This window comes from Gasterosteus aculeatus, chromosome 18 (genome assembly GCF_964276395.1).
Source record: "Gasterosteus aculeatus chromosome 18, fGasAcu3.hap1.1, whole genome shotgun sequence".
NCBI lineage: Eukaryota > Metazoa > Chordata > Actinopteri > Perciformes > Gasterosteidae > Gasterosteus > Gasterosteus aculeatus.
In genome coordinates, this window is record NC_135706.1 from 14,413,172 (window position 1) to 14,440,148 (window position 26,977).

At 47.6% G+C, this 26,977-nt stretch overlaps 1 protein-coding gene across 2 annotated transcripts in view; it reads left to right on the top strand.

Annotated features, from left to right (window-relative positions):
- The window catches only part of atad2b (ATPase family AAA domain containing 2B), a 46,303-nt gene that overhangs the window by 4,745 nt on the left and 14,581 nt on the right, over positions 1-26,977 (top strand). For both annotated transcript variants that reach the window (XM_040160823.2, XM_078093552.1), the window contains exons 12-24: positions 55-229; positions 322-410; positions 1,121-1,280; positions 2,044-2,134; positions 2,255-2,566; positions 3,045-3,195; positions 4,355-4,541; positions 4,845-5,030; positions 8,781-8,916; positions 9,771-9,964; positions 10,044-10,203; positions 12,989-13,111; positions 15,523-15,651. In XM_040160823.2, the coding sequence (XP_040016757.2) occupies positions 55-229; positions 322-410; positions 1,121-1,280; positions 2,044-2,134; positions 2,255-2,566; positions 3,045-3,195; positions 4,355-4,541; positions 4,845-5,030; positions 8,781-8,916; positions 9,771-9,964; positions 10,044-10,203; positions 12,989-13,111; positions 15,523-15,651 (2,093 nt within the window). The remainder of the gene's footprint in view (positions 1-54; positions 230-321; positions 411-1,120; positions 1,281-2,043; positions 2,135-2,254; positions 2,567-3,044; positions 3,196-4,354; positions 4,542-4,844; positions 5,031-8,780; positions 8,917-9,770; positions 9,965-10,043; positions 10,204-12,988; positions 13,112-15,522; positions 15,652-26,977) is intronic.

Sequence of the window (26,977 nt, forward strand, 5' to 3'; positions counted from 1 at the left end):
AAGCGGCTTTCTTTTTCATCAACTCTGTCCATTTGATCTCCCTTTCCTTTTTAGAGGGTGTTTGTTCTATGGCCCCCCGGGGACCGGAAAGACCCTAGTAGCCCGGGCGCTGGCCAACGAGTGCAGCCAGGGAGACCGGAAGGTGTCCTTCTTCATGAGGAAAGGAGCCGACTGCCTCAGCAAGTGGGTGGGGGAATCGGAACGCCAGCTCCGCCTGCTCTTTGACCAGGTGATACGCGGCTATCGTGACTTAACGTCCTCATGCAGCATCACGTTTCAAGAAAATGTACTCATTTTTTCCTTGTGTGTGCTTTTGACCAGGCTTACCTGATGAGGCCATCCATCATTTTCTTTGATGAGATCGATGGTTTGGCTCCTGTTCGCTCCAGCAGGCAGGACCAGATCCACAGGTAAGGCTGATTTTTCTCTGCCCCACACATGTGACGTGCATCGGTGCAGCCTTCAACTGGTTTTGCTGGCGTGCATGTGGGCATGTGTGCACCTGCAGCCTACAGTTCTACTGCTGTTACTTTCCTTGCCAATAGGTGGAGCAGGTTTCCTAATCTTGGGGTGAAAAACTACTGTCACTACACTGCAGCTCTGATTTTTACAGAAATTGGATTTGGATTTGGGTGTTTCCCATCAGTTGCACATGAGTCCATATGTGTTCTTTTGAGTTGCCATGACAATAGCAGTAGTAAATCCTATCCATTTTGTTCGGTTTCTAGAGCATCTCTGCATGAACTGCAGGCGAGGATGTTTCCTATTATGCAAGCACAGCTTGCAGTTGAACCTCGTGGAAATGGAGCTTTGGTCTGTGAAATGTAATTCTAGACAGATGTTTATTTAAAACTTGAATCGTGCTCATGCCTGCGTTTATAAATGATGTGCTCGGGTAAATGAAAGTACAGCAATCTAGTCAAAATGGAAATGGAACTGTTGATATTTTTGAGCCCCACGCTGTTTTTGTTCAATCTGCATGCATGCTTGATAGACCAGCTCTTTTTCCTATTTGCAGAAATAATGTCTTGTTTATTTGGACGTCGATTTCGTTCCAATCTCAATCAAATATAAAATAGTTTTCTTATGTTATATGTCGCTGATGTTTTCCTGCGTCTAGCTCCATCGTTTCCACTCTGCTGGCTTTGATGGACGGCTTGGACAGTCGCGGGGAGGTAGTGGTCATCGGTGCTACAAACAGACTTGACTCTATCGACCCGGCACTCAGGAGGCCCGGACGCTTTGACCGGGAGTTTCTGTTCAACCTGCCCGACAAGAAGGTGAGACGCAGCCGGGTCGCGTTCAAGATGGACGTTTTTTAGCTGCGCATTGATCCTCAGTGGATGTGCCGATGTTCTTCATTCTTGGAGCGATCTTTTACTTGAATGCCTAACAGACGGCACCCTGCTTTCAAAAGTCCAACCTGCACAAAATCGCAAACTCGCAGGTGTGGGGACTTGTTAATCTTTTACTATGCAGGAAAGCACGTTCCGTGTGTCGGTCATGTGACTAATTCAGATGAGGCTCAGGGTAGGGGACCTTCGTTTGTCCGCACAGTGGGACCATTAGCACTCAAAGCCCGGGTGGAATCACTAGTCCAAATCCAAAACGCCACACATTCACCTTCAGTCCCAGAGAAGGAACCCCGCATGAGTTCTGTAATGAAAGGCGTGTTGTGCTGAAATGTTAGCTGGCCCTACTGTTGAGCTCACTCATGCACTTGATTCCTTTTTTGATTTCTCTCTTGCTGTGGTCAGATCTAGATTACGGTGAGTAAACATGTTCTCTCAACTATGCTATTTATTGTGTGATTTTGATTTGATTTGTTTGATGTGCCTTTTTTCTTTCTTCACTCATCAAATCAATCTATTTTTCTACATTGTTTGTTAGTGGCAGCCACTAGTTCAGTTGCACTTGTTACCATGCCAGTTTTTTGTTTTTTTTTGGACATGCTCTTCTTAGTCTACACTGAACTTGCGCCTCCTCCTTGTCCTCCTGCTGACTCGTCCTTCTGTCTTCTCCTTTCTCTCTTTCCACCACAAGGCCAGAAAGCACATCTTGGAGATTCACACGCGGGACTGGAATCCCAAGCTGGCCGAGCCATTTGTAGATGAACTCGCGGAAAAATGTGTCGGTAAGCGCGGCGCCTTTCCTTAAACTCGCACGCCACCTTTTCCTTATCCAGTGTCAGTTCAAGTTGTCATCTAATTAAACAAATCAACAGCTGACCTGTGCGTACTTGCTCTGCTCCCAGGCTACTGCGGCGCCGACATCAAAGCACTTTGCACGGAGGCCACCTTGGCGGCGCTGCGCCGCCGCTACCCGCAGATCTACGGCAGCAGCGTCAAACTGACGCTGGACGTGGCGTCCATCGTCCTCGGGCCCGCCGACTTCAGCAAGGCCATCGGGACCATCGTGCCGGCCTCCCAGAGGGCGCTGGCTCCGCCGGGCCGAGCCCTGTCCCCCGCCCTCAGGCCCCTGCTGGCAGGCTCTTTCTCCCTGGTGCTGAAAGCTCTGCTCCGAGTCTTCCCCCACGCTCAGTGCGCCGACAGGGACAACGCACACGGTAGTAGCTTCTAACCCCGCCCCCAACCCCCCCCCCCCCCCCCCCCTTCTTCCTCCCGCCTCACCTTATCATGGAAATGCTTTGTATCACCCTCACACACGGAACCTAAAGTGTGATGAAGCGCGCCCCCAGAGAACGCGGAGGTCGGATAACCAGTCATCCCGCTTGCACATGAATAGCTCCCCTCCGCCTCCAGTCAACGCGAGTCTTTACAGCAGATTAGCCTCAATGCAGCACTTGACCAGCGGGGGAATGCTGGCGGGAGTTGAACCCAATAATGGCACAGGTTGCTTTAAATGCCCATTACATCGCGCCCCCAATAAGCCAGCTCTCCTTTTTATCGTCACTTTATTTAGAGAAATGACCTCATTAATGTCCGCGATGGACGCCACTTTGTGGAGACAAACCTTTTAAGGGTATTTTTTTTTTCCGCCGCTGCCCTAAATAACCTCAAGCGGGGCTTCTCTTTCTGTGCCAGGCGGTGACAATCAGCTGCTCGAAGACGACTTGTACAGCGACGACGACAATGAGGAACGCTCCGCCTCCATTTACGAGGCCCCGCCCACTGCATCCCCAAAGACTCCGCTCTGCTCTCCTCCCACGCACAGGCCCTTCCTCCACTTCTCCTCGTGAGTCCGCAGGAGAAACAGAACAACTCACACACATTTATTTAGATATATTAATGATGTTATTATTTCTGTCTGTTCTAAAGAACGTGGTGACACACCAGGCTCACACAAAACATTTATTGCAACAGAATACAGATTTATTAATCTTTAACTGCCACCTCTTGTCTCCAGATTCCAAATTTAATCATTATTGAGTTCTCAGTTTTTGTGGCAGACGAGGAAAAACCGAAGAAATTTAATTTAAGGCATAACGCGTGAACATTTCATTATAAGACCTCAAAAAAAATATATCGTCTCCGCTGGCTGAAATTCTTGAGCTATGGCGATCACAGGAGTGGATGAAAGAAGCGGTGCATCAGAACAGCGTTGGCTTTTTCCATTCAGCTGGATGACTTTTGGCTTTTCATTTACTGGGACCCTTTTCCGTTGAAGCCATTAAGCACTTATCAAGGATCTAGTTTATTAAGTTGTGCAGAAGGCTGTAAAACCTTTTTGCTGCTAACGGTATGTGCCGTATACAAAAGAAAGAGCTGGAGGCAAACGTGTGGATTTATAGATTTATGGATGTAGAAACCGAGTGCTCTCAAAGCCAGGCTTTGTTTAATTCGTTATCACCCCCCCCCCCCTCTCCCTGGTGCCACATTGGAAGCTCTCAGAATTCTCCAGGAGTTCAGAGCACACGTGTGGCTCTTACACATAACGAGTTCTGTGCAGGAGCCGCAGTAAAAGTACACGTGTGAACCTTTTACAACAGCCCAGCTCACGCTGCAGAGCCTGTGCGTGTCCACGTGACGGGGGGGTCGAGGGGAAAGAGTCTACACAATATGGTGCCAGTTTTTTAACTTTCTTTCGGCTTGTTGTTTTATTCTTATTTTCTGTTTAAACTGCCGTCACTTGAGCGCAGAGTGGCTTCTGCTCCAGTTCAAGTGTCGATCAGAAGTGAAATAAATCTGTATTTATTGTCCTCTGATCGCTCTCCTTTCGGGGTCCTTGAAAATGTTTTTGAACTGAGCGAATAGCTCCAGAATTCTGCTCGTTTGCACTGACGGAGGTTATTAACTTGGTATCAAGTGTGTCTTTACAACCTGAGCTGAAGGACGTCCAAGCCGCCGCGTCTGAATGACATTATGACTTTTATTTACCATCGACCCCTCCTCAGCTCCGCCCTGCAGCGGCCCACAGCATACCGACCCCGCCTGATGCTGGCCGGGCCCCCGGGCTCGGGGCAGAGCTCCCACGTGGCGCCCGCCTTGCTGCACCACCTGGACAAGCTGCCGGTGCACCGCCTGGATTTGCCCACCCTCTACTCCGTCAGCGCTAAGACGCCGGAGGAGTCCTGTGCTCAGGTAGCACGCGCACGCGCACACACACACACACTATGCATATCCCGCACGATCGACCATCTGTTGCACAGGTGGTTGAAAACCTGGAGAGACTGAGTCCTTATCGGCTCTTAGGTTTTGATAATTTGTACTCCAGCTCTTCTCTTCTCCATTCAGCTTGTTGGTGTCAGCGTACATACACAGTTCGTACAAATAGATATAAAGAGAATATAAGAAATTATATTTAATGTGGTGGGTCCTTGGTGATTATGATGATGATGATGATGATGATCACGTCCTGTGCTCAATCTACGCGTGTGGCTGCAGGTTTTCCGCGAGGCCCGTCGCAGCGTGCCCAGCGTGGTGTTCATGCCGCACATCTCCGAGTGGTGGGAGACGGTGAGCGACACCGTGAAGAGCACCTTCCTCACGCTGCTGCAGGACGTGCCCTCGTTCAGCCCGGTTCTGATCCTCGCCACGGCGGAGACTCACTACTCACAGCTGTCAGAAGAGGTGAGAACACAACGTACTCGCACCTGAGCTCACATCTGCACCTGGAGGCCTGGCCCTGGTTCCTCCTATGATTACCCAAGGCTGCTGGTGGAATTGCTTCCATTATGTGAGAGAAGAGTGTCTTTTTTCTATGGTATTGGAGGCATGATTCAAAGGGGTTTTCTTTCTTCCTCTGGCGCTCGGCAGCGACAGTGAAGACCCACACCGGGTGTCACAGTCAAGGTCATTTTGCGTTTGAGTTTTATCTACTCTGGCTCCGTCTGCCTTTTCTTGTGATTTGTCCCGCTGCCTACCTTTCACCGTGGGTATCCCCACCTCCGATCCTTCCCCCGGCCCCTTGTCATTTATTATTCTCTTTCCAAAAGCCAAAGCAGCGTCAGGCCACCTGCTGAGGGTCAGGCTGTAAGGGCGGGTTTGATTCAGAGTGGGGGGAAATTGGAGAATGGAGAATGAAAAACGAAGAAGAAGGAGAGGTTCTTCTCTAGTGGGGCAACAGAAGGGCTTTAATTAGATCCGGGGGTTGGTAGTACGATGTCTTCACCCCAGGACACGTGCGTTCTGTTTTCTGTTCATTTATGGGCTACAAGGAGAGCTCGTACTCGCTCTTCTCTGGAGTTTCCTCACGCTGTTAAACCCACTGAGGCTCTTTTGTTGTGTAGTTGTCACACCCCCCCCCCCCCACCTTTTGGTTTACTCTTCTTGTGGTTTTTCTTTCTTTCCCTGTCATTCTTTGTATCGTGTGATTGATATTTCCGTGTAATTCTTGCTATTTACCGAGGCTGTATACTTCCCTTCGCTCCACCATGTTTCTGTTGATTAGCAGTATGAAAGTGGAGGTATCATTCCGCCTCTGCGTCTCGTGGCAGATTGCTATTCATTACATGCTGGGTGACTGGCTGAAACCACGTAGGATTGGCAATTACTTTTATTCATTAAATTACCTTTTCTTTGGCCATTGAACACGTAGCGCGTAGCCTGGAGAATCGGCGAGCTCACGATGTGACGAATGGTGTGCACCGGTCCATATGGAGCCGGCACGAGCATATGCAGACTGTCCTCAGGCCCCGTTGGCCTTCGTCCTCATTCTAGTGCTATGCTCTGCTGGAGTTGCATCATTACACTCGTTCCTCAGTTCTTTTCTTGACTTTTCTTTAGTTGCATTGTGAGAAGACACAATCTTTTCTCATTTTCAAAGAGCCATTTCAAAGCAAACCTAAATGCTTATACAAATATTCTTGCCAAACCCCGATAGTGGACTCCCGCCGCCTCTGCTGGAGATGCTGTACTAGTTTGTTGCTGTTGCTGTGAATCATTGAGTAATTTCCATTAATGGTTATTTTGCTTTCTTTTGGTTTCACCACTTGCTATTTGCTCACACATAAAAACACAAACCGCAGCTCTGAAGTTTCTGGTTATGTGGAGGACGGGCGTACAACCGCTGCTCCCCGTGATCCTGCCTGTGAAAATCGCTACGCTGCCGGGGTCCCAGTGGGGCCGGGCCCCGGGGCATCCAGGCAGCGTACGGTCTGCAGGTTATTCGCTGAGTGAGCGATTTCTGCTGTGTGCATGTTAAGCATGTTGTTTTCCTTCATTGATCTGCCCTATATCCCGTTTAGTTTTGTGAATCACACGATCATAGTGGCCCAGTAGCCTTTTGAGGAACTTTTTCTTTTTGGTTTGGGGCAGCTTCTGGTAATTTTGGCCCTTTCTATAAACCTTGTTTCACTCTCTGGCCCGAAGAACACAGCGACTGCTGCTGCTGTCTCGGCTCCAGACCGCAGCAGGGAAGAGACAGCGTCCCTCCCCAGCCAAAGCCGACACCGCAGGCCGGAAATAGACACAAGATGTGGTTTAAAGCAACGCTGTAACAAAAGATATCATTGTCATTTTGAGACCATTTTGTGCCACTGATATGATCGAACAGCATAATAATGCAAATACACGCTGTCAAAGAGCAATTTACTTGTGATGCATCACATCATCAAGGCATTTGATGGAAAATAAAAGCTTAAAAACACCCCAGCATGAATAAATGATTAAAAAAAAGTAATAACTGGAAGGATAACTGTCTCCGCTGCGGTCTTGGTAGTAACCCCCCCTCCCTCCCCCCGTTTATTCAGGCACCACTTAGGCTGAAATGTTGGTGACATTTTTATGTAAACACAACGGTAATATCAAAAACTAAATAAGGGAATGTAGTCAGAGAACCAGATTGTAATGAATTCATACATCTTGATGCACAATAAGGTCCTGAGGCCCCAACGCGCCCCCCCGCCCACCCCTCTGCCACACACTTTTTAAGCTTTCCTCTATCCCCACATATCTTCCAACGCTCCGCGTGTCAACATCCCTGCAGCCTTTTATCATGATGAGAAAAACTGAGGATGATTACCCGCTGTGTGCTTCGCACCCTTTGGCCCCCCCGCAGTCCCCCTCTTCCCCCTCCTGTCTTTTTGGGGCAGTGATGCAAAATCCAGAGAGAGAGGATAAGCAAGAGAACAGAAGGTGGAGAGAAAGAACAAACACTTGATGGGTAAGGGAGGGGATCGATGTGAAAGACAGATGGGGGAGTTTAAGGGGGGAGGGGGGTCGAGCGTAAAGTATGTGCTTAGTCAGCAGCAGGACTTCCTGTCGGGAGCAACCTTGAGCTCCACCGTGAAGCCCCTTGTAGCCCCCCGTGGCTCAGTGTAGATGCAGACTAGAAGTCTGTCGCTGAAAAAAGGGGTTTATGAATTTGTCCACTACTGTGTGGTCACGTGACCCACAAATAGATGCTTTAGAAACGGGAGGTCTTAAAATGTAAATATTTGCAGCCTAATTTATTTTCAGGATATTAAACCTCTTTGCTTCTTGATGATGCTTTTATTTCTTATCTTTCTTATTTGCAGGACTTGTTCGAAGGCACCACAGTATTCCATGAATACACGATATTAGTTTACAGATAATCACAACTCCTCCTCGGCATTGTACAAGTTTGCTTATGGATTTATTTTGGTTTCACCTTCAGTCTTGGAACAAATCTCTGGGCTACAATCGTTGTCTTCTCGATTCTTCACAGTTGGTTTTGTTGGTTCGCCCTCTGGCGCTTTGGAGAATAATACAACAGATACAGAACAGTCGAGGAGAAATGGATCTCGCTCTACGTGCCGAGCTTTAAACAAAGCTTTGTTTTTGGATTTTTTCCAGTCGATGTTTTAAATGTCTGAAAGCTTGAGAATGTGTGCTGGCTCCCGTCCTCAAACGGCTGCATTTTTAAAGGCGATGCATCATTAATGAAGTTTGCTTCGATCAGGTATCATGTGACCTTGAAATGGCTTAAGAGCCTTTTTTCTTTTTAATCACTGTTGCAGTTAACCTGGACATAAAATAGGTTTTCTGTTAATGAAATCCTGAACTTCTAAGCACCAGGCGTGGTCTCTTGTTAATGGAAGAGCCGACGAAAACTGGCACAATCAGCTCCACGCTGTCTTTTATGTAGCAAACAGAGTGGAGTAATCAGTTCAAGAAGACAGTGGTTGATGAAATGATATGTAATATTCTAAAACTTCTTCAAGGAGCTGCAATTAAGAGCTGAAAGAAATGCATTCAGTGTGTTATGTAGGAAACCTCAGACACAAACCTCCCGCACAGAACCCACTGTTCTATCAGTAAAACCAGCGTTTCAAGCTTGTTCTATGCTTTAAATTGTTTTGCATAGCAATGAATCTTGGACTGAATCTTTTCTTTTTTTTTTTTTTTTTTAACCCACAGCTAAGAAGTATGTTCCAGAGGAGCTACGGGGAGGTGGTGACGCTGAGCGCTCCAGGAGAAGAGGACAGGAAGAGCTTCTTCTCCGACCTGCTGTTGGTCCAAGCAGCCAGGGCCCCGCCGCGCCTCAGGAGCACAGGTACTAGTGGAGTACACGTACTTGGAGGAGGGCTTGGTGGACTACAAATAGCTCATCAGTGTTTGAGCTGTATGAGTCATATTTTCACACTGCAGTTAAAGGTATTACCAGTTCAGATCTGTTTAATATCACTTTTGATTTCGTGCGTGAAGCCATTATTTATTCTGAATATCATCCGTTGCCTTGAGTGGTCCCCTCGCCTCACGCTCAGGTTCAATACAACACAACGCTCCACCCGGGCTTTCAAATGGAAATTGTGGCCCGGCATTCATTGATGCCAGGCAGGGGGTCCCCGGCTGCACTCGCCCCGGTGCTCTTCAGGGGTTCCTGCCTCAATAAGACGGCATTCTGGCCTCCAGCAGGGAGCCGGACTGAATAAGCAGCGAGAGGAGCCGCTGTGAGCAGCTGCTGTGAGGAGTTGCTGTGAGGGGCCCGGCTGTTATTAGCCATAACTAGAATCAGGGTTTGGATCGCCTCTAGTGAACTTCCTAACGATGCCGGCAGATGCCTGGGGCGAGGACTGGTGCCTCTACTTCTGCTGTCATATTCCAGAGGCTTTTCATAAACTCATTTCTAAATACCTTTGTTCGGGAAAGCTCTTAACCTGTAAGTAAAGTATTTTTTGGTCTGCGATGACGATGAAAGGATACGGTCTGAGATCAGACAACAGATCAGGGTTGAGTTCTACGTATTTCATTGGTGCAGACAGAGTGGTGTCCTGGCCTGTAGCTGAGGCCGTTGCTTGTTGTTGCTACGGGCAAACGCTCTTCGCTTAGTCTCTGGGTTCCCCCGGTGGCGATTCGTCTGCACCGTGTAGATGTATGAAGACGCGTTCTGTGCTTGGCTTCCATCAGGGAGGTGCGAGGAGGTGCTGCCGGCGGCGGAGGCTCCCGGCCCCAGAGTCCTGTCCACAGAGGAGCAGCGGCGCCTGGCCGAGCAGGAGGAGAACACGCTACGGGAGCTCAGGCTCTTTCTCAGGGACGTGACCAAGCGCCTGGCCACCGATAAACGTTTCAGCATCTTCAGCAAGCCGGTGGACATTGACGAGGTAAAGACGAAGGAGCCCCAGTGTCGCTCTTGACCAAGACCACCGTAACCCTGTTTTTAAAATGAACTTTGCGTGTCAGGTGTCGGACTACCTGGAGGTCATTCGGCAGCCGATGGACCTGTCCACCGCCATGACCAAGATTGACACGCACCAGTACCTGAGAGTGAAGGACTTCCTGGGGGACATTGACCTCATCTGCAGTAACGCTCTGGAATACAATCCTGACAAGGACCCTGGAGGTGAGGGCTGATATTGCATTGGCATGCTCATGCACGCACGCACATGCATGTACAAAATGCAATTTACAAATTCATTTTGCACAATTCACATACACTGTATCAGACGTGTACTTGATTGTATGTGCACACAATCTATGAAGTTTTAATAAATACAATAAAATAGAAACCGACATTTTTATGCTAAAATAGAAAAGATTTTGTGTCTTTATTGAGGAGAATAGAACGCAAGCCAATACAAGGGAATGACAGGTTGTAGTCCCAGCGTATGCCAACTTAATGGCCTTTGTCTGCCAACCCGTGTGTGTGAAGAAGCAGATGCTTTCATAAGTCACATGTCACTTTGAAGGTCGCGTGCAGCACTACAGTCAGTAGTGCCTCTTCTCTAAGATGTAGCTGCATGTCTAATGGAAGCCATTGTGTATAATGGAAGCCAAGTGTCTGAATGATGACATGTAGTGTTGAAGCACTTTGAGGGGTCAGAAGAGTATAAAAACGCTTTTAGAACTACAGTCCAATTACCATTCACATCTTTTGGCAAATACCAAGATGGCGAAAGTAAAAGCTGTCCTCAAATCGTCAAGGTGAAAACTGTGGACGTCCATTCCTTTAGTTTGGAAGTGACCCCAATGTGCCGCGGGAGGGAAAACGGTGTCGTGTTGTGTAACCTGAGGGGTGATACTCAAGGTCCTTCACAACAGCAACTAAGTGAATTCACTCAAATGTCGAGAAACTCCTTTAACTCAACTTTCAAAAGAGATTATCCCTAAAAGTGTGTACTGAAAAGCAAGCTGTCACACTTCTCTGATGTTCCCATGGTGATACGTCGACATTGGAGTCTTTCAAATACGTGTGAGCATGTGTCTGTGTAGTTACTGTTGTCTTCCATTAGGCCGTCATTGTGGGTAAAAAGCAATTAGATTCAACACTTAATGACTTAAGGAAACGGCTTCCAGGCAGTCAAATCATAGAACCTCGAGACGGTTTTCTTCAACTTGAAAATTCAAACAAAACAAAGTGCATATATGCATGAAAATGTAATTGTCTCTTGTCTTGCAGCCGATGTGTACATCAACCTCCCAACCGTCTTACACCTTTTCCAAAGCCAAATATGGGCTCCATGACGACGGCACACACGCAACGCAAACAAAGAGGCCTGCTATTTGCTGTAGCTCCAAAACTGAATTGGATTTCTATGTATTGTTTAAATGTCTACCTGCTGGCATGACCGGTAAAAGCCGATAGGTAGTGGGACGCATGTATAGCAAAAAATAATAATATATAAAACATGGGAAGGATACTTGAAGAGCTTGTTGCAGTTAAAATTTGTTTTTTTTTACTAGATTCTAATCCTCCAAAACAAAAGGCATGATGGTAATTGAAAGCTGCATACAGACGACCTGCTTTGGACTTTCAATTATTATGACCGCTTAGATTCTCGCACTGTGGGTTTACCTGCTTTGTTCCCCCATAAAGATGTAGCTGCCTGACACTGATGGGAAGCAATTATCTGCCAGCCCAAATTAATAAATCATATCTCTGTGTTTGCAGGCGGGGGGCCAGGGTCATTTGTTGGAATACAGGGTCTGCAAATGAAACACTAAAAGGGAAGGAAAAAAATGCAATTAGGCAGGTTAATAAAGAAGACAAAACAAAGATTCTCAGCCGGCGCCTTTCCCGGGAAATATGGCCTTGCACGATTAGGCTGCTGGGGAAATTCTTCACCGGCTCAAAAAAAAAAAATTATCCGTCTCTCCTTGTCCTTCGCGCTATCTTCATTGCACCGTCCCCCCATGTGCAATCATGTCCATTTTTCCTGGTGTGTGTGTCCCCCCCTACATCACTAAATAATAACTCGGTCACGTTTTAAAAAGGCTGATATATCAGTGCTCCACAATGCGACTCGCTGCCACTAATGCGTCTTTTATCGCTCGAGGCGAGTTGTGATAAGGACCTCGTTCACATGTAGAAATGTCGACGTTGTTGATAGGGGGGGAGGGAGGGTCATTCAGGGCCAAAAGAGTTCTGATGAGCTCTCGGCATCCCACCTGGCCTTTGACACCCCCCAAACCCACCCACTTATAATGCACTTGGACCTGCTCTGTCAGTAGAAAGAAACGCACACAAAAATGGCCTTCATTGCAATTAGGCATCCGTCCTCCAATTAAACCAAAGGAAGCGGACAGATTGCGACCTCTCTGCCTGAACTGCCCCCCACCCTCCCCCTCCCCCCTCCGTAATGAGAGGCAGTCTGTTTACAGTGCCGATGCTTTTAGTCTGCCACTTCAGCTCCGTCTCCATTTTCCCTCCGTGGATTAAAAAGGGGGGATTTTAATGATGCTGCGGTACATCTAAGGGAGGCGCGGCGTACGAGTGGCCGAGGTGTAAGGAGCGTGCTGCATTTCGGCCGGCGTGTCTGTGCTGCGTAAGTGTTGGTATCAAGGCTCTCGTGCGTTGCTCAAGTTGTGCCTGTTAACGCTTCTCACCAAAGCCAACCGTATCCTCTCATTCAACCTGTGAGAAAATGCCACGATCCTTTTCTCACACGTACAGTGGAATGGGTATCGACTCACATTGCCTCACATTTCCATACATGATGGGAGGGGTGTGGGGGGGCGGAGAGCATGCGACATTAAACTGCAAACCAAATAGAGGGAAGAAAAAAACATGTATTTAAAAGAGCAAATATTGTTGTAATTATACGGCAAACCCTGCCCGGCTGAAGAGATGTCAATCACAGCAAGCCAGTAACACTGATGTCTTGTTCCACTGTGTCCTCCTCTCCCAGACAAGGTCATCAGGCACCGGGCGTGCAGCCTGAAGGACACCGCTCACGCCATATTTGCTGCCGAGCTGGACCCAGAGTTTGACCGCATGTGCGAAGAGATCAAGGAGGCGCGCAGGAAGAGAGGTAAGGAAACGACTCTGAGTACTCCTTAAATAACACACACACACACACACACCCACACAATGATGAACAACATCAACGCTTTGTAGCCAGGGATCAATGTCCAGGCTTGAAAATATCCTTCTTAACACGAGTGGCAACTGTCTGTTAATACGCAATAAAAACATGAAACGGATTTGTATCATTCACTAAAATACAACGTCAGCTTCCCATCTTGGAGACAAAGAGTTCTGTAAGTTGAGCAGACTGAAAATACGTCTCCCATCGCCGAGTCGTGTGTACGGTCCGTCTTCTTTGCTGGAGCAGTTGACACGGTTTCCATTGCGAGAGAACGGCACAGTTATCAGGAGGAAGATGATCACCTCCTCTCTTAGTTACTCCGTACTTCATAAACGTTGGTGGCTCCGGTTACTTGATAAACACCCATTATTTTGTCTGCATTTCTCATCTGAAACTAGGTTGTGTTCTGTATATTTTTGGTAAAGCAGCCTAATTTAGCATACTAATAACACCAAAGTGAAAAGCCTCATTTGTTAAGCCAAATAAATAAACATTTAGGACCAATACTCGCTCACTTGAATAATGAGCCCAGTGTGCAGCTCCCGGCCTGTTCAGCCACTTTCCTTTTCTTTTCTGCTTTCTTTTGTGTAGAAAGCTTTGATAGATTATTTCAGAGAATAGAAACCTGCTTTCTGGGGGGGGAATAAATTAATCTGTAGTCTTGCCCAGTGGCGCTCGATGGAGGTGGAGTCCGTTTTTTTTTTTTTTAGTCTCGATGCCCGAGGCTCCAGCACTTCCTGCGGTTCCTTCTGTGCTCTCACCAAACAGCCCCCAGCACCACTCACTGCATTTAGGGTAACTTTAGATTAGGCTTGTGCTCGTACAGTGTCTCCTTAAACGATACACTTCTAAGTATTGACTTCCAGGCACTTGTCATTCTTAAACGTGGAGGCAGATATCTACTCGTAGTCCGGATGCTGTGCTCGTCCACGCGGGGATAGACTGACCCAGGAGTACACGTTCAATACCCGAGTCAGTAATAAATGAGCCCCTCGCATACATTTTCTCTTCTCTTATTGATTGACCATGAAAACATGTCTCCCCCCCCCCCCCGCACATGAACATGTTTATTTCACCCTCATTAGAGGCGGCTTCCAAGTCTCAATATGCATTCACAGTTCCTCACACTTCAGTCCTCGTGTATTGTAATCCATGTAAGCCCAGAGCTTATGATGTGTGCAGTGCATTCAACACACTAGTACCAATATATTCTGAGAACGGGCAGCTAATTTGATGGCATATCTAATTGTTAAATCAAACCTGTAGGTTTAAAAAAAATCAAAAATAATCACCCAGAAGTTAAATGTTTACAGTCTTTTTTTGTGTTGTTTTCCAATATTCATCTGTATGTCACAAGCGCAAACCGAGTGATTAAAACTCTAAAATGCGTCACACTTCACACACGGCTCACATTTATTGAGATCCATCCTAAGCCGGCGCGTAATCTGCAGATGGTGTCGTTGTTACAGCAGTCTAAATGTCAGAAGTTTCCTCCTGTTACAAAACTGAAATGCTATTTACACATTTCCGTATTCATAACGAGGCAGCTTCACTTTCTATGTTGTTTTGTTCTTTACCAGAGTAAAAAGAAGACAGTCGCACATCATCATCATTTCTGTTCCGTCATTATTTGTTTTAGTGACATTCTCAGACACTTAAAGCTCATACGCGTATTAATGCAACTCCACACGAGGACCTTTCACTCGTCAGTCAACACGTGATCTAAAGTATCCTCAGTGGTTTGAATCACTCCTCAGAGGCCTGGTTCCTTTCCTCTCTAACCGGAAGCGAATCAAAGAGGAAGCACCTCTCAGAAGAAAGGCTGCTGAATTATTATTGCAGGAGCACGAGGTAAATGGCAGAGATGTGCAGTGGTGTGACGGCCGAATATCGCCATCATCATAATAATGATGCATCCATCGCCTGAGGGGAGGAGTGAGGCAGTGTAAACATTTCATCTTCTCGTCAATGTCCTTCTATAAACCCACCAATTAGCCCGGCCCCCGCATGCCGGCTGTTTTCCTCTTGTGGTGGGGGGGGGGGTCAGAAGATGAAAGGAACTGTGATTTCTGGGCAAAAAGCTATACCACTAGATGTCAAGAGTTGAGATGCCCCCCGCCCCACTCCTGCTTTTCATTCCTGACATTGAGGATATTGTTCTGGGTCTTGTGGTAATATTCGCCCTGATTGACTTGTGCTCGTCGTTTTGTTTATACACACATCCGCGGACACACCAGCACTCTCACCGGGCGGCAGGACGTTCCTGAAGTGTTTTCTCTTCCAACGCGCACACAGCTGCACGCGCAAAGAGCGTTGTCTGTTGTCGGTAACCGATCCTCTGTGGGCGCCCGCAGACCTCCAGACGCCGGCGCAGCCGACGCCGCTGACGGCCGCCGTGGCAACCAGGAGGCACCAGGCTGCAGCAGAGGAGCAGGCCAGCAGCAGCGCTCTGGGCGAGGCCGCCGACAAACAGTGCAGCACCAGTGAGTATCCACGCTTTGCCCTCGACGTACGCGCTGATCGGCGCCCAGAACCCGCACGGGACGCGTTGAGTGCAAATGTACATCTACTTTTTTATACACCTGCAGCTCAAACAAATAATTGAGTATGTTTTTAACTTTGTTAGACTCGCACTCACTCGGGCGCTGGCTGCCGGTTACTCGCCTTGTTTCGTTTTCTTCTTTCTTCTATTGGCCAGCAGCTGTGTTGTATAACAACATACCAGATGTATGTGGCGAATCACACCTGCCGGCTCTCTCACGCACACGCACACACGCATAGGAACATATTCCTCAGAAGTGGAGAAGCAACACAGCGAGTAGCCTCATTAGCCAAGCGGCTCTCTTCTAACCGTTCAGAACATGACCACGCCACAGAGCAATTACATGCCCACCTGTGGTAAACGGCAGGTGCCGAAGGCTGAAGGGAGGCCCAGGTATGGACAGGGGGGCAGACTAATGAGGCTGTTACCTGAACAAATCGGCGATAAGCAGCTTTTACATGTGATCTGAAGACCGGGCTCCCACCTGGACAAAATAATGGGAATGGTACGGGGCTAAAAGGAAACTTCCAGATACGACCATGTGACATGTGAGAGGCAGAAGGTGGAACACTCTGCACGAGTAGTAACATATCAACAGACTGAAAAAAAAAGATTCTCCAAACTCTTGTCTTGCTGATTAATGCCGATGCCGTTTCTTTGTGACTCAGCTTGAGGTTGGGGTGAATGTGTGTGTGTGTGTGTGTGTGTGTGTGTGTGTGTAGTACAAGTGTCCAACACAAGGTGGCGCTTGTCCCTCACTGGAGCGTCCCTCATGGACCCCCTGCTGCGTGGGTAAACCAACCCCCCCCCCCCTCCCCCCCTCGTGAGAGACAAGGGCCTCCGTTGGCAACCATTAATACTGTAAGACTCTCTGTTGAGATCACTGCACTTCATCTGCTAAGCCAGGAGAAAAAGCAGCCAAATGGTAGGGGGGCCATATTTAATGAATTGGTTAATTTTACCGCCATCAATAATTCAGTGCAGGTTGAGCTAATGGAGTCGGACATGTGCCAGTAGCTTTTCAGAGATTCTTTTTTAAAATGTTTTTTAATGTCAATAGATGTTCTACCCAGTACACACACAGGACCACAGTCAATAACTACAGCTTTAATTCCCATAGAGCTAATTCAACATCTTTGACACTCAATTGGGTACAACTTTGCATTTCATTATTATCGCTTCGTGCATTATCTACAGTAGTGATTGTGATATTGCACATCAAACCGTAAATGTCTAACAACGAATTAATATTTGGGTCATCCGGGGAGCTCGACCTTCTTATTTTAAGGGTGAAAATGACCCCTTATAGCTGTATATTTTTATCTCCTGCGCCAAATGTCACAGATGCGGACCAGCAATTTGGAAGCTCTCTGGAGAGTCGTTATCAGCCCCCACCAGAGGCTTAATTAATTAGGCTAACTGGCTGAGGTGATTAATTTGTGACATCGACAGCCAGTTCTCACCTGGAGCGCCTCGGCGAGGCAGCCATTAGGCTAATTGATCGCGCAGTCGGTTACGTCGGGAGATTGTGACGCAGCATCATAACGAAAGCCCCCCCCCGTGCCACCTTCCTCTACTTCCATCCCGGTTCTCTGTCTGCCTGGAGCTGAGAGTCGCCCGGGACATCCAGATGATGTGGGGGAGGGGGACGCGGAGATGAGTTGCACTATTTTGAACCGTGCAGAAAGTTACGCGAGAAGCTTTTTCGAAGGGATATTTCTGGATCAGGTGTTAAAAGCAGTGGCTTAGCCCGCTTGTCGAGATCTGGAAAGCTGGGGGTAGGTCAATCGTGGAGGGGGGGGTGATGGGGAAACCTCTCTGGGGGAACAGGAAGAATGGTTTCATTAGCCCGCGTGGGCAACTCAGTCCTTCATGGTTAAGGCCGGCGCATGCTTCTGCGTCGCCGCACTCGTTTCAATTCATGGTTCTAAAGTCTTGCGTGTGTTGCAAAGCAATTCACCGCCAGAACAACAGGCCATCCGCGCGTCCTCATAGTCCGCCAATGACAGCTTGTATAAGCGGTCATATTTACGCATTTCTTCCGACAAAAGCGCTTCAATCTGATCCGTTCTCTCGTAAACATTCTTCGTTTTAATAACGGCGGTATTGTGCTATGTAAACGGAAATGTGAGACTCCGTGAGACTAAAGGATGTAGTCAGCAGACCAATCGCAGCCTTGCGGGCTGCAGGAGGCTAGAATAATGGGTCGACGCATGCAAGGAGGTGTGAAAAAGCACGCAAGGGACACGCAAGGGACTCTTGCGTCTGCGTGTCCCTTGCGTCGCTCTGAAAACGCAGAAGCATAAACTAGGCTTTACTCTGCTTGCCCTTTGCACACAGCGCGTCTACCCCCCGTCTCTTGTCCCGTCACTCCCTCCCCGGAGAAGCAGAAAACCAAAGGCCCGTAACATGGGCCACAACACGGGGTTCATTGGAAGTGCAGCACCACACGGATGTGGTTCATGCCGAGTGCCTTCCTTTCATCCATTATTAAGACCCCACTTCGTTTTCCTATGAAGTCAATCATGCATGTGCATGTGAGCTAAATCAGCAGTCTGTTTTTCTGTGACCGTCCGAGGCCGCGGGCTGTTGATGGCGTCACTAAATATCTATTGTCTGATTATGAAGCCGTAAATTCCAGGTTGTTGTTGTTTCAGCACCGATCGCTGGTGTTTTTCCACACGTCAACGGACAGGTCGTGTCCTCACGCGCCCCCCCCCCCCCCCCCCCCCCCCCGCGCATTCATCTGCGCGGAACGCCGCTGCGTCTCGCCGCCTCGCATTCCGACATCAAGGCACACGGACGCCTCCTCTCCCCTGCATCGCCAACGTCGATCCATCACAAGACCTTGACGGGATCTTTAAAGTCATAAGAGCAACTTCTGCCTGGAGTAGTTACTGCTTCAAAGGGGATGCTCGGGATCTTTCCTTTGCGAGGACGAAAGCGGCATTAACCTGCGCCGTGAAGGCCGCAGTGCAGGTTGACAAGAGGCCGCCCGCTTTGAAACGCAAAACGATATTCTATTAACATCGGACTTGCTGCTCCGGGGAAAGGGAACCTTGAGGCAAATGGCTTTCGCGTGCTCGCCGAGGTAAACCACGTCTCCCGAGGAGCTGCTTCAGCAGAAGCCACAAGCAGGTTGCTGCTCTTTGCGTTGTCGTTATTCCGAAGCTCTGCCGTGCCACGAGTGTTTCAGTGCAAGTGATACGTGGGCGCACGGCGCAAGCTCCCCTTTCGCTTCTTTTGGCAAAAAAAGTAAATCTAGAACAGGGTTTTTAAATTATTTATAGATAGCGGTTTATATCTTTGCTCTATTCCTGTGGTAGAATTACTTCCATTATTTCATAATGTATGTGTCAGCATATATCGCACGTTTCCGTCCCCATTGAATAATGGCCGTCTGAACTGCGTCTGGTGCAAACTGATGAATGAGTTCTTCAGCTTCCTTGGGGAATGAAAAATAAAACCGTGCTATTGGTCAACGGTGTGCATCTCACGCCTCGACTATCGTAACTCCCTCCTGGTGGCTCGAGGTGCCTTTGACCTCCGACCTCTGCAGTTCATCCAAAATGCAACCGCTCCGCTGGTCTTCATTGACCCACACTGCTGCCTCCGCTGGTCATCAGTCTTCACTTTCTTGAAGAAATGTTACTTTCTTGGTTCTTGTTGTTCTGTGTCTGTGCCCTCATGGTTCAATCCACTTATTGTAAGTCGCTTTGGATAAAAGCGTCCGCTAAATGTAAAGTAATGGTCTACAGCAGAAAGCACTTTCTTTCTCTCTGTGCAGTTGTTGCTGCGTGATAAGCGCACAAGTTGGCAAAGTAGGGTGGGAAGGATTCTAATGTCTTCCCATTACGATGCAGTGCATATATAGTTATAGAAATTATGCTAAACTGCCTTTGTTTCTGCCAGAAAGGAGTGAGCCCCGGAGAGCTGCGCTGCAATGATTGATGGATTGTCTTTGTGCATGCCCAGTAGCCGCTGGGATGAGGATGACAGAAAGGTGATGGGGCGGTGGTGGGGGGGTGTAAAGCTCTGCAGCCTCCCCGCCGCGTCTACGCGCCGCCGTGCCTGTTGATCTGACTGATGAATCGGATGGACGGACCTCAAATGGCGCGTTCATTGCTTCGACCCCATCTCTTCTCCCCCTCCAGCTGGGGAATGCGCGTCGCATCGATACCCGCCGGCAGACGGGTCTGCATTCGCACGAAGCATCGACCGTCCAGCCGCTCCAATTAAAGCGGATCCGGGGGCCCTGCTTTTCGATGATGAGTGGTCTGTCTATACCTTTTTTTTTTGAGAAGACCAGACAAACTCTCCGCATTAAGGTTGTGCTGCAGACGCAACGTTACGCCAGCTCTCCTGGGCTTTCACTCTGATTGTTTTGTTTTTTACCACAGTGCAGTCGATTAGTCCATTTCAGTAAACATCAGAAGCTAGTCAACGCCAAGCAGCTTAATGGGCTGTATTCCCTCCCTCTGCTCGCTTCTGATAACTTGTAATCGACTGGAACAATTGCACAAACATGACGCATTAGCGCCCGATTCGTTGGAACCCACTTTTAGACCCAAATTATATATTTGGACTTAATGCACATCTGAAACCCAGCTTGATGGAAAATACACTGGTATCTGTTTCTCGTTAGGAGGCACCTTTTTTATAACGCGCCTTGCATTCAAATGCAGGACTGGTCGAATACGCATGGACCTTTCAAAGGGAGCATCACAGGAACCACTAGTCTCCTTCTCACTGGTGTGTTTTTGGTGCTTATCGTTTCTAATATTTAACAACAATATAACGATGGGTAAGCTCGCATGCATGTGTTCCGCGGCGGAGATGAACAGCCGGCCATGCGTGGTCACATCTCTGGGAAATAAATGGCCACATTAGACCGCCACAAGGATAGGAATGTGCGGCCACTGGGTTTTTAATTACGTGGAATGACTCTTAAGAACGGCGCTCGTCCAGCCTGATCGCCACGTCCCCATTGAAGCTAGAAAGTAGATGCATCATGGGCCATTTTCCCAGCACGCCCGTCACTCTGCCGTGTTGTGGAAGGTCAAGGGTCCCAACGCCCCCCCCGGTCTCCCTCCATTCCCCACCCCAGGTTGGACCCGTAGTGGCTTTATTGTTGCAGGTCAAACGGTCTTATCTGAAGCATGTCAGTTGGTAATGATCGTGCGGTCACGCGGCATTAACGTGGCACCTTTCAGAAAGGGCTTCTAAATTGTTGTGGCGCCTTCACGCCATTTCATGGTCTGGGACACGTGTGTGTGTGTGTGTGTGTGTGTGTGTGTGTGTGTGTGTGTGTGTGTGTGTGTGTGTGTGTGTGTGTGTGTGTGTGTGTGTGTGTGTGTGTGTGTGTGTGTGTGTGTGTGTGTGTGTGTGTGTGTGTGTGTGTGTGTCTTCATCTCTCTTCTTTTTTCAATGACTTTCAGGAGCACTTACCCCTCAGATCAATCAAACGTTGTCATCCCACCGTTTAGGGAGTTGGCCTCATTACATTTCACATACACACCTAACAAATTCAGTTAAATCCAAAGCGGCCAGCGAGTGCGTCGTCAAAAATGAACATTCAGTTGAATTGCCGTCTTTCCAGTGGTCTTCAAATTGAATTATCACAAGACGGAGATTTATTACCGAGCTTTTCTATTTGATTGTCTCGCAGTATAAGCTTTCCTGGCGTTTTCCTGCCCAGCTCTGTTTCTCAGTGAATGTAGAAGATTGTGCGTGGTACAAACTTATTTTTTTACATTTTACTTTTAGTCAAATTACCTCTGGAATTCTTAATTAAATTCAGGGTTTGCATATAAGGAACGTGCAAATCTCTGATCTGTACTACACTACGGTATTAGATTAAAGGTAAATTGGTTTGAAGTTATGAAAAAGTTTTGAAACGTAATTGTAAAACCTGCGTGGGAGGGCCGACTGCGTAAACTTCCCTCGCCTCAGAAAACCTCCTAAAAGTACAACCACTAGCTAAGACGGGAGAGTGTTCATACACTGGGGGGCGGGTGGGAGGGGGTCCATTCTCCACCAGAGCATTTGCTCTTTGAGAGCAAATCTAATGCAGGGCTTTATTCTGGAGTCCGTCTTTCATTGTTTTGTTGTTGACTCAGCATCTGCAAGAGCTGAGAGCAATCAATAGGAACCCCACAACATCGCCAAGTCCCAACGGCGGCTCCAGCGCGATGCGAGCTCGGATCAGCCGGAGTCTAGACGCCGTCTGGCCCGTCGTGCTACCGAGCCTGCATCCCATTCCACGTTTATGGATTTTCATATTCATCCGGTAATTAGAGTTTCAACACCCATCTAAGAAGAACACTTAAGAAGTGCACACTTTACTCAACCTCTGAATATGATGAAGTGTATTAATTGTGTATTTTAGACTGGGCAGCTGACAGGGAGCGTTTCGATTGCCTCTCAGCGGCTCTCTGCATGCTGACAGAGCAGATGGAATTATGGCTCAATTGAATCAGTCTCGTTTGGTTGAGTGGAAAGTTTCTACTGTGGATCCCTTCAGTCTAATCGGTCTTTCAGCAAGAAAGGAAATCTCTTGGTTTTTCCCCAAAAAGTCAGAACTATTCCTTGAAACCAGCAGGGCGGTGTGGAGCGCCGGTGCAGGAGGGAAATGGGAAGGGCACAAAGCGGCAACTAAGGGAAGTGAGTGATCTCTTTCATTTCCAGAGGCTCGGATGGGATCATTCATCGATCTGGACATTTCATTAAGTGTCAGCGTGAAGTGTCACATGAGGTGACGGACCGGCGCGTTTTCCTTCATGACCCCGAGGCGCTGAGGCTCCGCGTCACCACGTCCACCTTCTCCACCAATGGGGAAACACCTACAGTGTCCCTCCACTTCCCTCACCCAAATACTTTCTTTCTCCATAGTTAAAACGTCCAAAGCTGCACAATTGCACCTAGTTTGTCATACTGGCACTAGCTCGTATTCTGGGAAAAAAATATATATATATAAGGTCGGAATTATTTTGAAAAAAAAAAAAAACTGTGTTGAAAAGGTAAAAAAAACATTTTGAAAAAAAGTCGCAATATGTTGTCATGTAAATAAAGTCGAATAATATTAAGTCAAAATTATTTTGAAGAAGAAAAACAAGTAAAAAAATATTGGGTTAAAAAATATTTTGAAAAAAGTCCAAAGATGTTTTTTTTCTTTTTTTTGAAAAAATCCAAAATCCGTTGTTTCAAAGTAAATTCTAGAAAATGGTTTAAAAAAAGAAAAACCGGTTAAAAATATTACGGAAAGAAAATGTTTCTATTCTAGGTCTATAAAAAAAGTAATGGAAAAAGGTCTAAATTTATTAGGTTGAAAAATGTCATGGAAAAAAGTAATAAACAATGTCAGCATTAAAATAAAGTATGCATTGAATTCTGAAAAAAAATTCCAATAAAAGCAAGCAATAAAAATGGAAAGAAATGCACAGCCTCTGCTGCTAAGTAGCCAGACAGCTGGGAGAGTTTCTGAGCTTGAATGAAGTCCTTTTGAGGAAGCTCTTCAGGGAAGCTTCAGTATTTGTTTGAGTTCGTCCCAGAACACACTACATTTATATTTACACAATGTGTAAATATACTAATATCAAATGTACAACTTTGGTTAAATGGAAGTTGACTTTTACCTGAGCGCAATAGAAGTCATTTTAAATTCGGCTGGGCTCGATGGAGGACTGATGAACATTTTCATTTTACCTCCACAGTATATATTTAGTAGAGAAAAGACATCAATTATGTTACAGAAGCCGTTCGAGAGGGACCTCTGTAGCTTTAATCAAGACCAGTCATTGTTTTTTTTTTTTCATGGATATTTCTGAGGACACAATTTAAATTATTCATTGAGTTTAAGTGATTAGGCAGCATTCAATTTGAATTTGTTCTGCTGTCACGGAAGGGGATGCACAGCTTTTGTGCTGTTAATTACAGCTCAGTGGAATGATTCAGATAGAAGGAAAAAAAATGTCTGAAATCCCCTGGGAGGGATAGAGTTCCAAAAAAACGTAGTTTAAGAATAAGCTCTCATGGCTTATGCCCGCAGCGGCGAAACCAAAGCACTGTCGCATTTCAGATTCTGTTACCGTCCTTCCTGTTTTGTAAAGCACACCAACTAAAGCGGCGTGTGGAGCCGATGCCGTCACGTGATTAACGCCACTTCTCTGCTGTCGGTGTCGTCTGACGCTGATTAGCACAGTCGGACCCCCTGAGATGTCTCTCTCTACGTTACTTACTCGTCGGGGGCAGTTATGACAGCCGCTCCTCAGTGTCTCATCTGCAGACGGGTTCCACTCACAAGGCCAGAGTGGGTTTGTTGGCTTTAAGACCCCCCCCCCCGCCCCCCCTCCCGACCTGGCTCCTCCCCATCAGTCGCAGGTGATGAGAACACGGCGGATCAATACTTCATTAATGCTGCGAGAGCGAGGCTCCAACCCTCTTCGATTCCAATGACCCAGGGTGGCAGAAATAGGGTTTCAACGCCCGGCCAGGTGCGCCCCCCCCCTCCCCCCGTGTTTGTGCACGCTTATTTGGTCAGTGTGCTGCATGTATTCGGTACGTGTGCACAAAGCCCGACGGTCACAGCGGCTCGGCAGGGATCGGCACTTAAATTCTCTAAATGGAAATTGGTTTGCGATGAGTTTTTGCATGCTGTACATCTCTGATGGGGGGGGGGGGTACGCTTCTGTAGTCAGTTGTGTTGGTTTAAATTTGGTTTGGTTTGGTTGATTTGGTTCCTTAGGGAAAATTTTTTTTGACAATCATGTAATGATACAAACGCGATATGCAAGTCATTCCTTTAACTACTACGGAGATTTACTACAATCACATATTAACATCAGTGGCAATAACAGTTTTAATCCACATTTTCCCTGCAGCCAAACCGTAAACCTTAATCCTGCTGCATTCACATATTGTCGGGAGAAAACTTCTGTCACATCTCTCACGCTGTCCCGTTTTCCATTTTTTCTCACTTAAATTTGAAAGTCTAATATTTTCCAATTTGAACTCTTGTTCAGTTTTGCTTGCCTTCAAATGTAAGCTGTGATGTATGGCCCCCCACCCTGTGACTGATGTGAATCTCAAATCCATAGGACTCCTGGAGATTGCCCTTGTGACCACACACAGGAGCCCAGTCGTATGTTCTTTGGCTCTCATTCGGCCCGTGTATTTCCCAGCATGTGTCCTTAGTGTTGACCCGGTGTCCTTCCTGTGAATCCGTCCAGGGAGTCGGGAAGAAAACCCTTTGAGGAAGCCAGGAAAATGTAGTTCATTGCCATGGAAACACACACACACACACTCAAAGGGTGTGTGCGCGCACACACACATAGAGGCAACAACGTAGCGTCTGTCCAGGTTAGGAGAGGACTGACCGTGTGAGGTGAGACTGGTCGGGGCCGACCAGCTGATTCCAGACCAGTGCCACTGAGAGAACCTGGTACACGTCTGTGAATTACATTGTTTACCTTGTTTACTGGAGCTCAATCAAAAAAAAGAAGAAGTTTAATCTCATCTTTTTTTGCGACTTGATAAAAGCAGCAAGTTGGAGTTTTTTAGCATCACTGACACGTCAGTTCTCTGTGGTTATTCAGCTGGTTCGACTAAATGTTAATAATACCAGACCATAATGATAGTGGAGCAGGAGCACAACTTGTAACATCTCTACTTTTCCTTCCTTGTTGCATTGAGGCAATATCTTTGGCATATTGTGCCCCCCCTGTCAGTGGTCCGTTTAAAAACCAGCGACCCGATGTCGCTGTCAGACCTCCTGAGGTGGATTTCATGAGCGGGAATACCAATGAGGTGGTTCAGTCGGATGGGTGGAGTTAGCAATCACAGCTTCATTTTGAGCGCAATGTGTTCACGTTGTTCACATAAGGGCTCGCCAGTCGCCTAATTACTGCTCGTGTCCTGATCGCAGCTCTCGCGCTCAGCCACCGTTTCAGTCGGATTCCTCCTGTCGTTGAGGGATAAAACCACATCTGCAGCATTTCAGACATGCGTCTTTAACAATGCACTGAATGTAGAGGCCTTATCCATTTATTTTTTTACAATGTGCGGGCCGCCACGGAGGAAATGGAGTCTGGACTGAGATGAGATTTGCAATTTGTAAATGGTCAGTGTGTGTGTGTGTGTGTGTGTGTTTAAATGCGAGTGCAGAGCGAAGTGAGGTGATGTGCAGCGTGTCTGCAGGGTTTGGAAGTTGGACGCGTTCCTTTTTTTAGATCACGTTTTTGCGCTGCGTTCTCTGGAGCTCGTGTATTTGACATTTTGGGCCAGTTGCCTGGCAACGAGCTGAGACTCCAGGAAGTTTGCGGGTCCCAAACCGAGAAACCCTCGTTCGAACCGATCAATCTGAGAGGAACCTGCGTGCCTTTTGTGGTGTTGTGAGCACATGCAAGTAACAAGTAGCCATCTGTCATGATGCTGTTGACCCCACTATGAACTGTGCGTGCATGTTGTCTGCAGTGTTGCCATAGAGACGGCTCGTGTGTAGCTGTGGAAGGAAAAGCCTCAGCATTTAACACGGCGTAAATATTCTATAAAATCAGTTTTGTATTCTAAGTTTATGCTACGCGTTCTACGGACCGCTGCCCTTTATTTAATAATGATTCAACCCAAAGGCGTCCGTCAGTGTCGCTGGACGGATTTATTCGATTAATGCTCGCAGTTTGGCTTTCTGCACGCAAACACACACACTCACGCACTGTTGTGAAAGTATGTGTGGTGTTGTGTGTGTGGTGTTCGCTATCCATGGCTTCTTGAATCTTTCTTGTTCTAGGCGCTTTTAATTATTACAAAGTGCTCTGGTGCCCCCCCCCCCCCCCCCTCCCCCTCCGTGGTTGCCGTTCACGCCGCTTGCATGCATTATTTAAGAGGCGGTTACGAGGAGTGGTTCACCTTTTCCTCCCCCGTGGCCGTCACGGTGATAGGTGACCCCGTCTCGACCTCCCCCACCCACCCCCACCCCTGTGCTACCGTGTGTTTGTGCAGAGGAGGGGCGTGCGTACCCAGAGAGGTACGCTGGTTTTAACACATTTATGGAGTCAGAAATGAGAAAGGATGTCAAACGCACTAAGAGGCCTTATTGATATGATGCTGACATTCATGCCGGCTTGCTGTGGCACTTTTACTGCACTTTGTTTCGTTATCCCCGTCTTCTTACAGCCCCGAGCACCATCTGTTGCCATTAGTGTCCAGCATCCATGATGGAGCCTCTCTCACCCGTCGCCTTCTCACTCCGTGAGCAAAGGCCAAACGTCTGG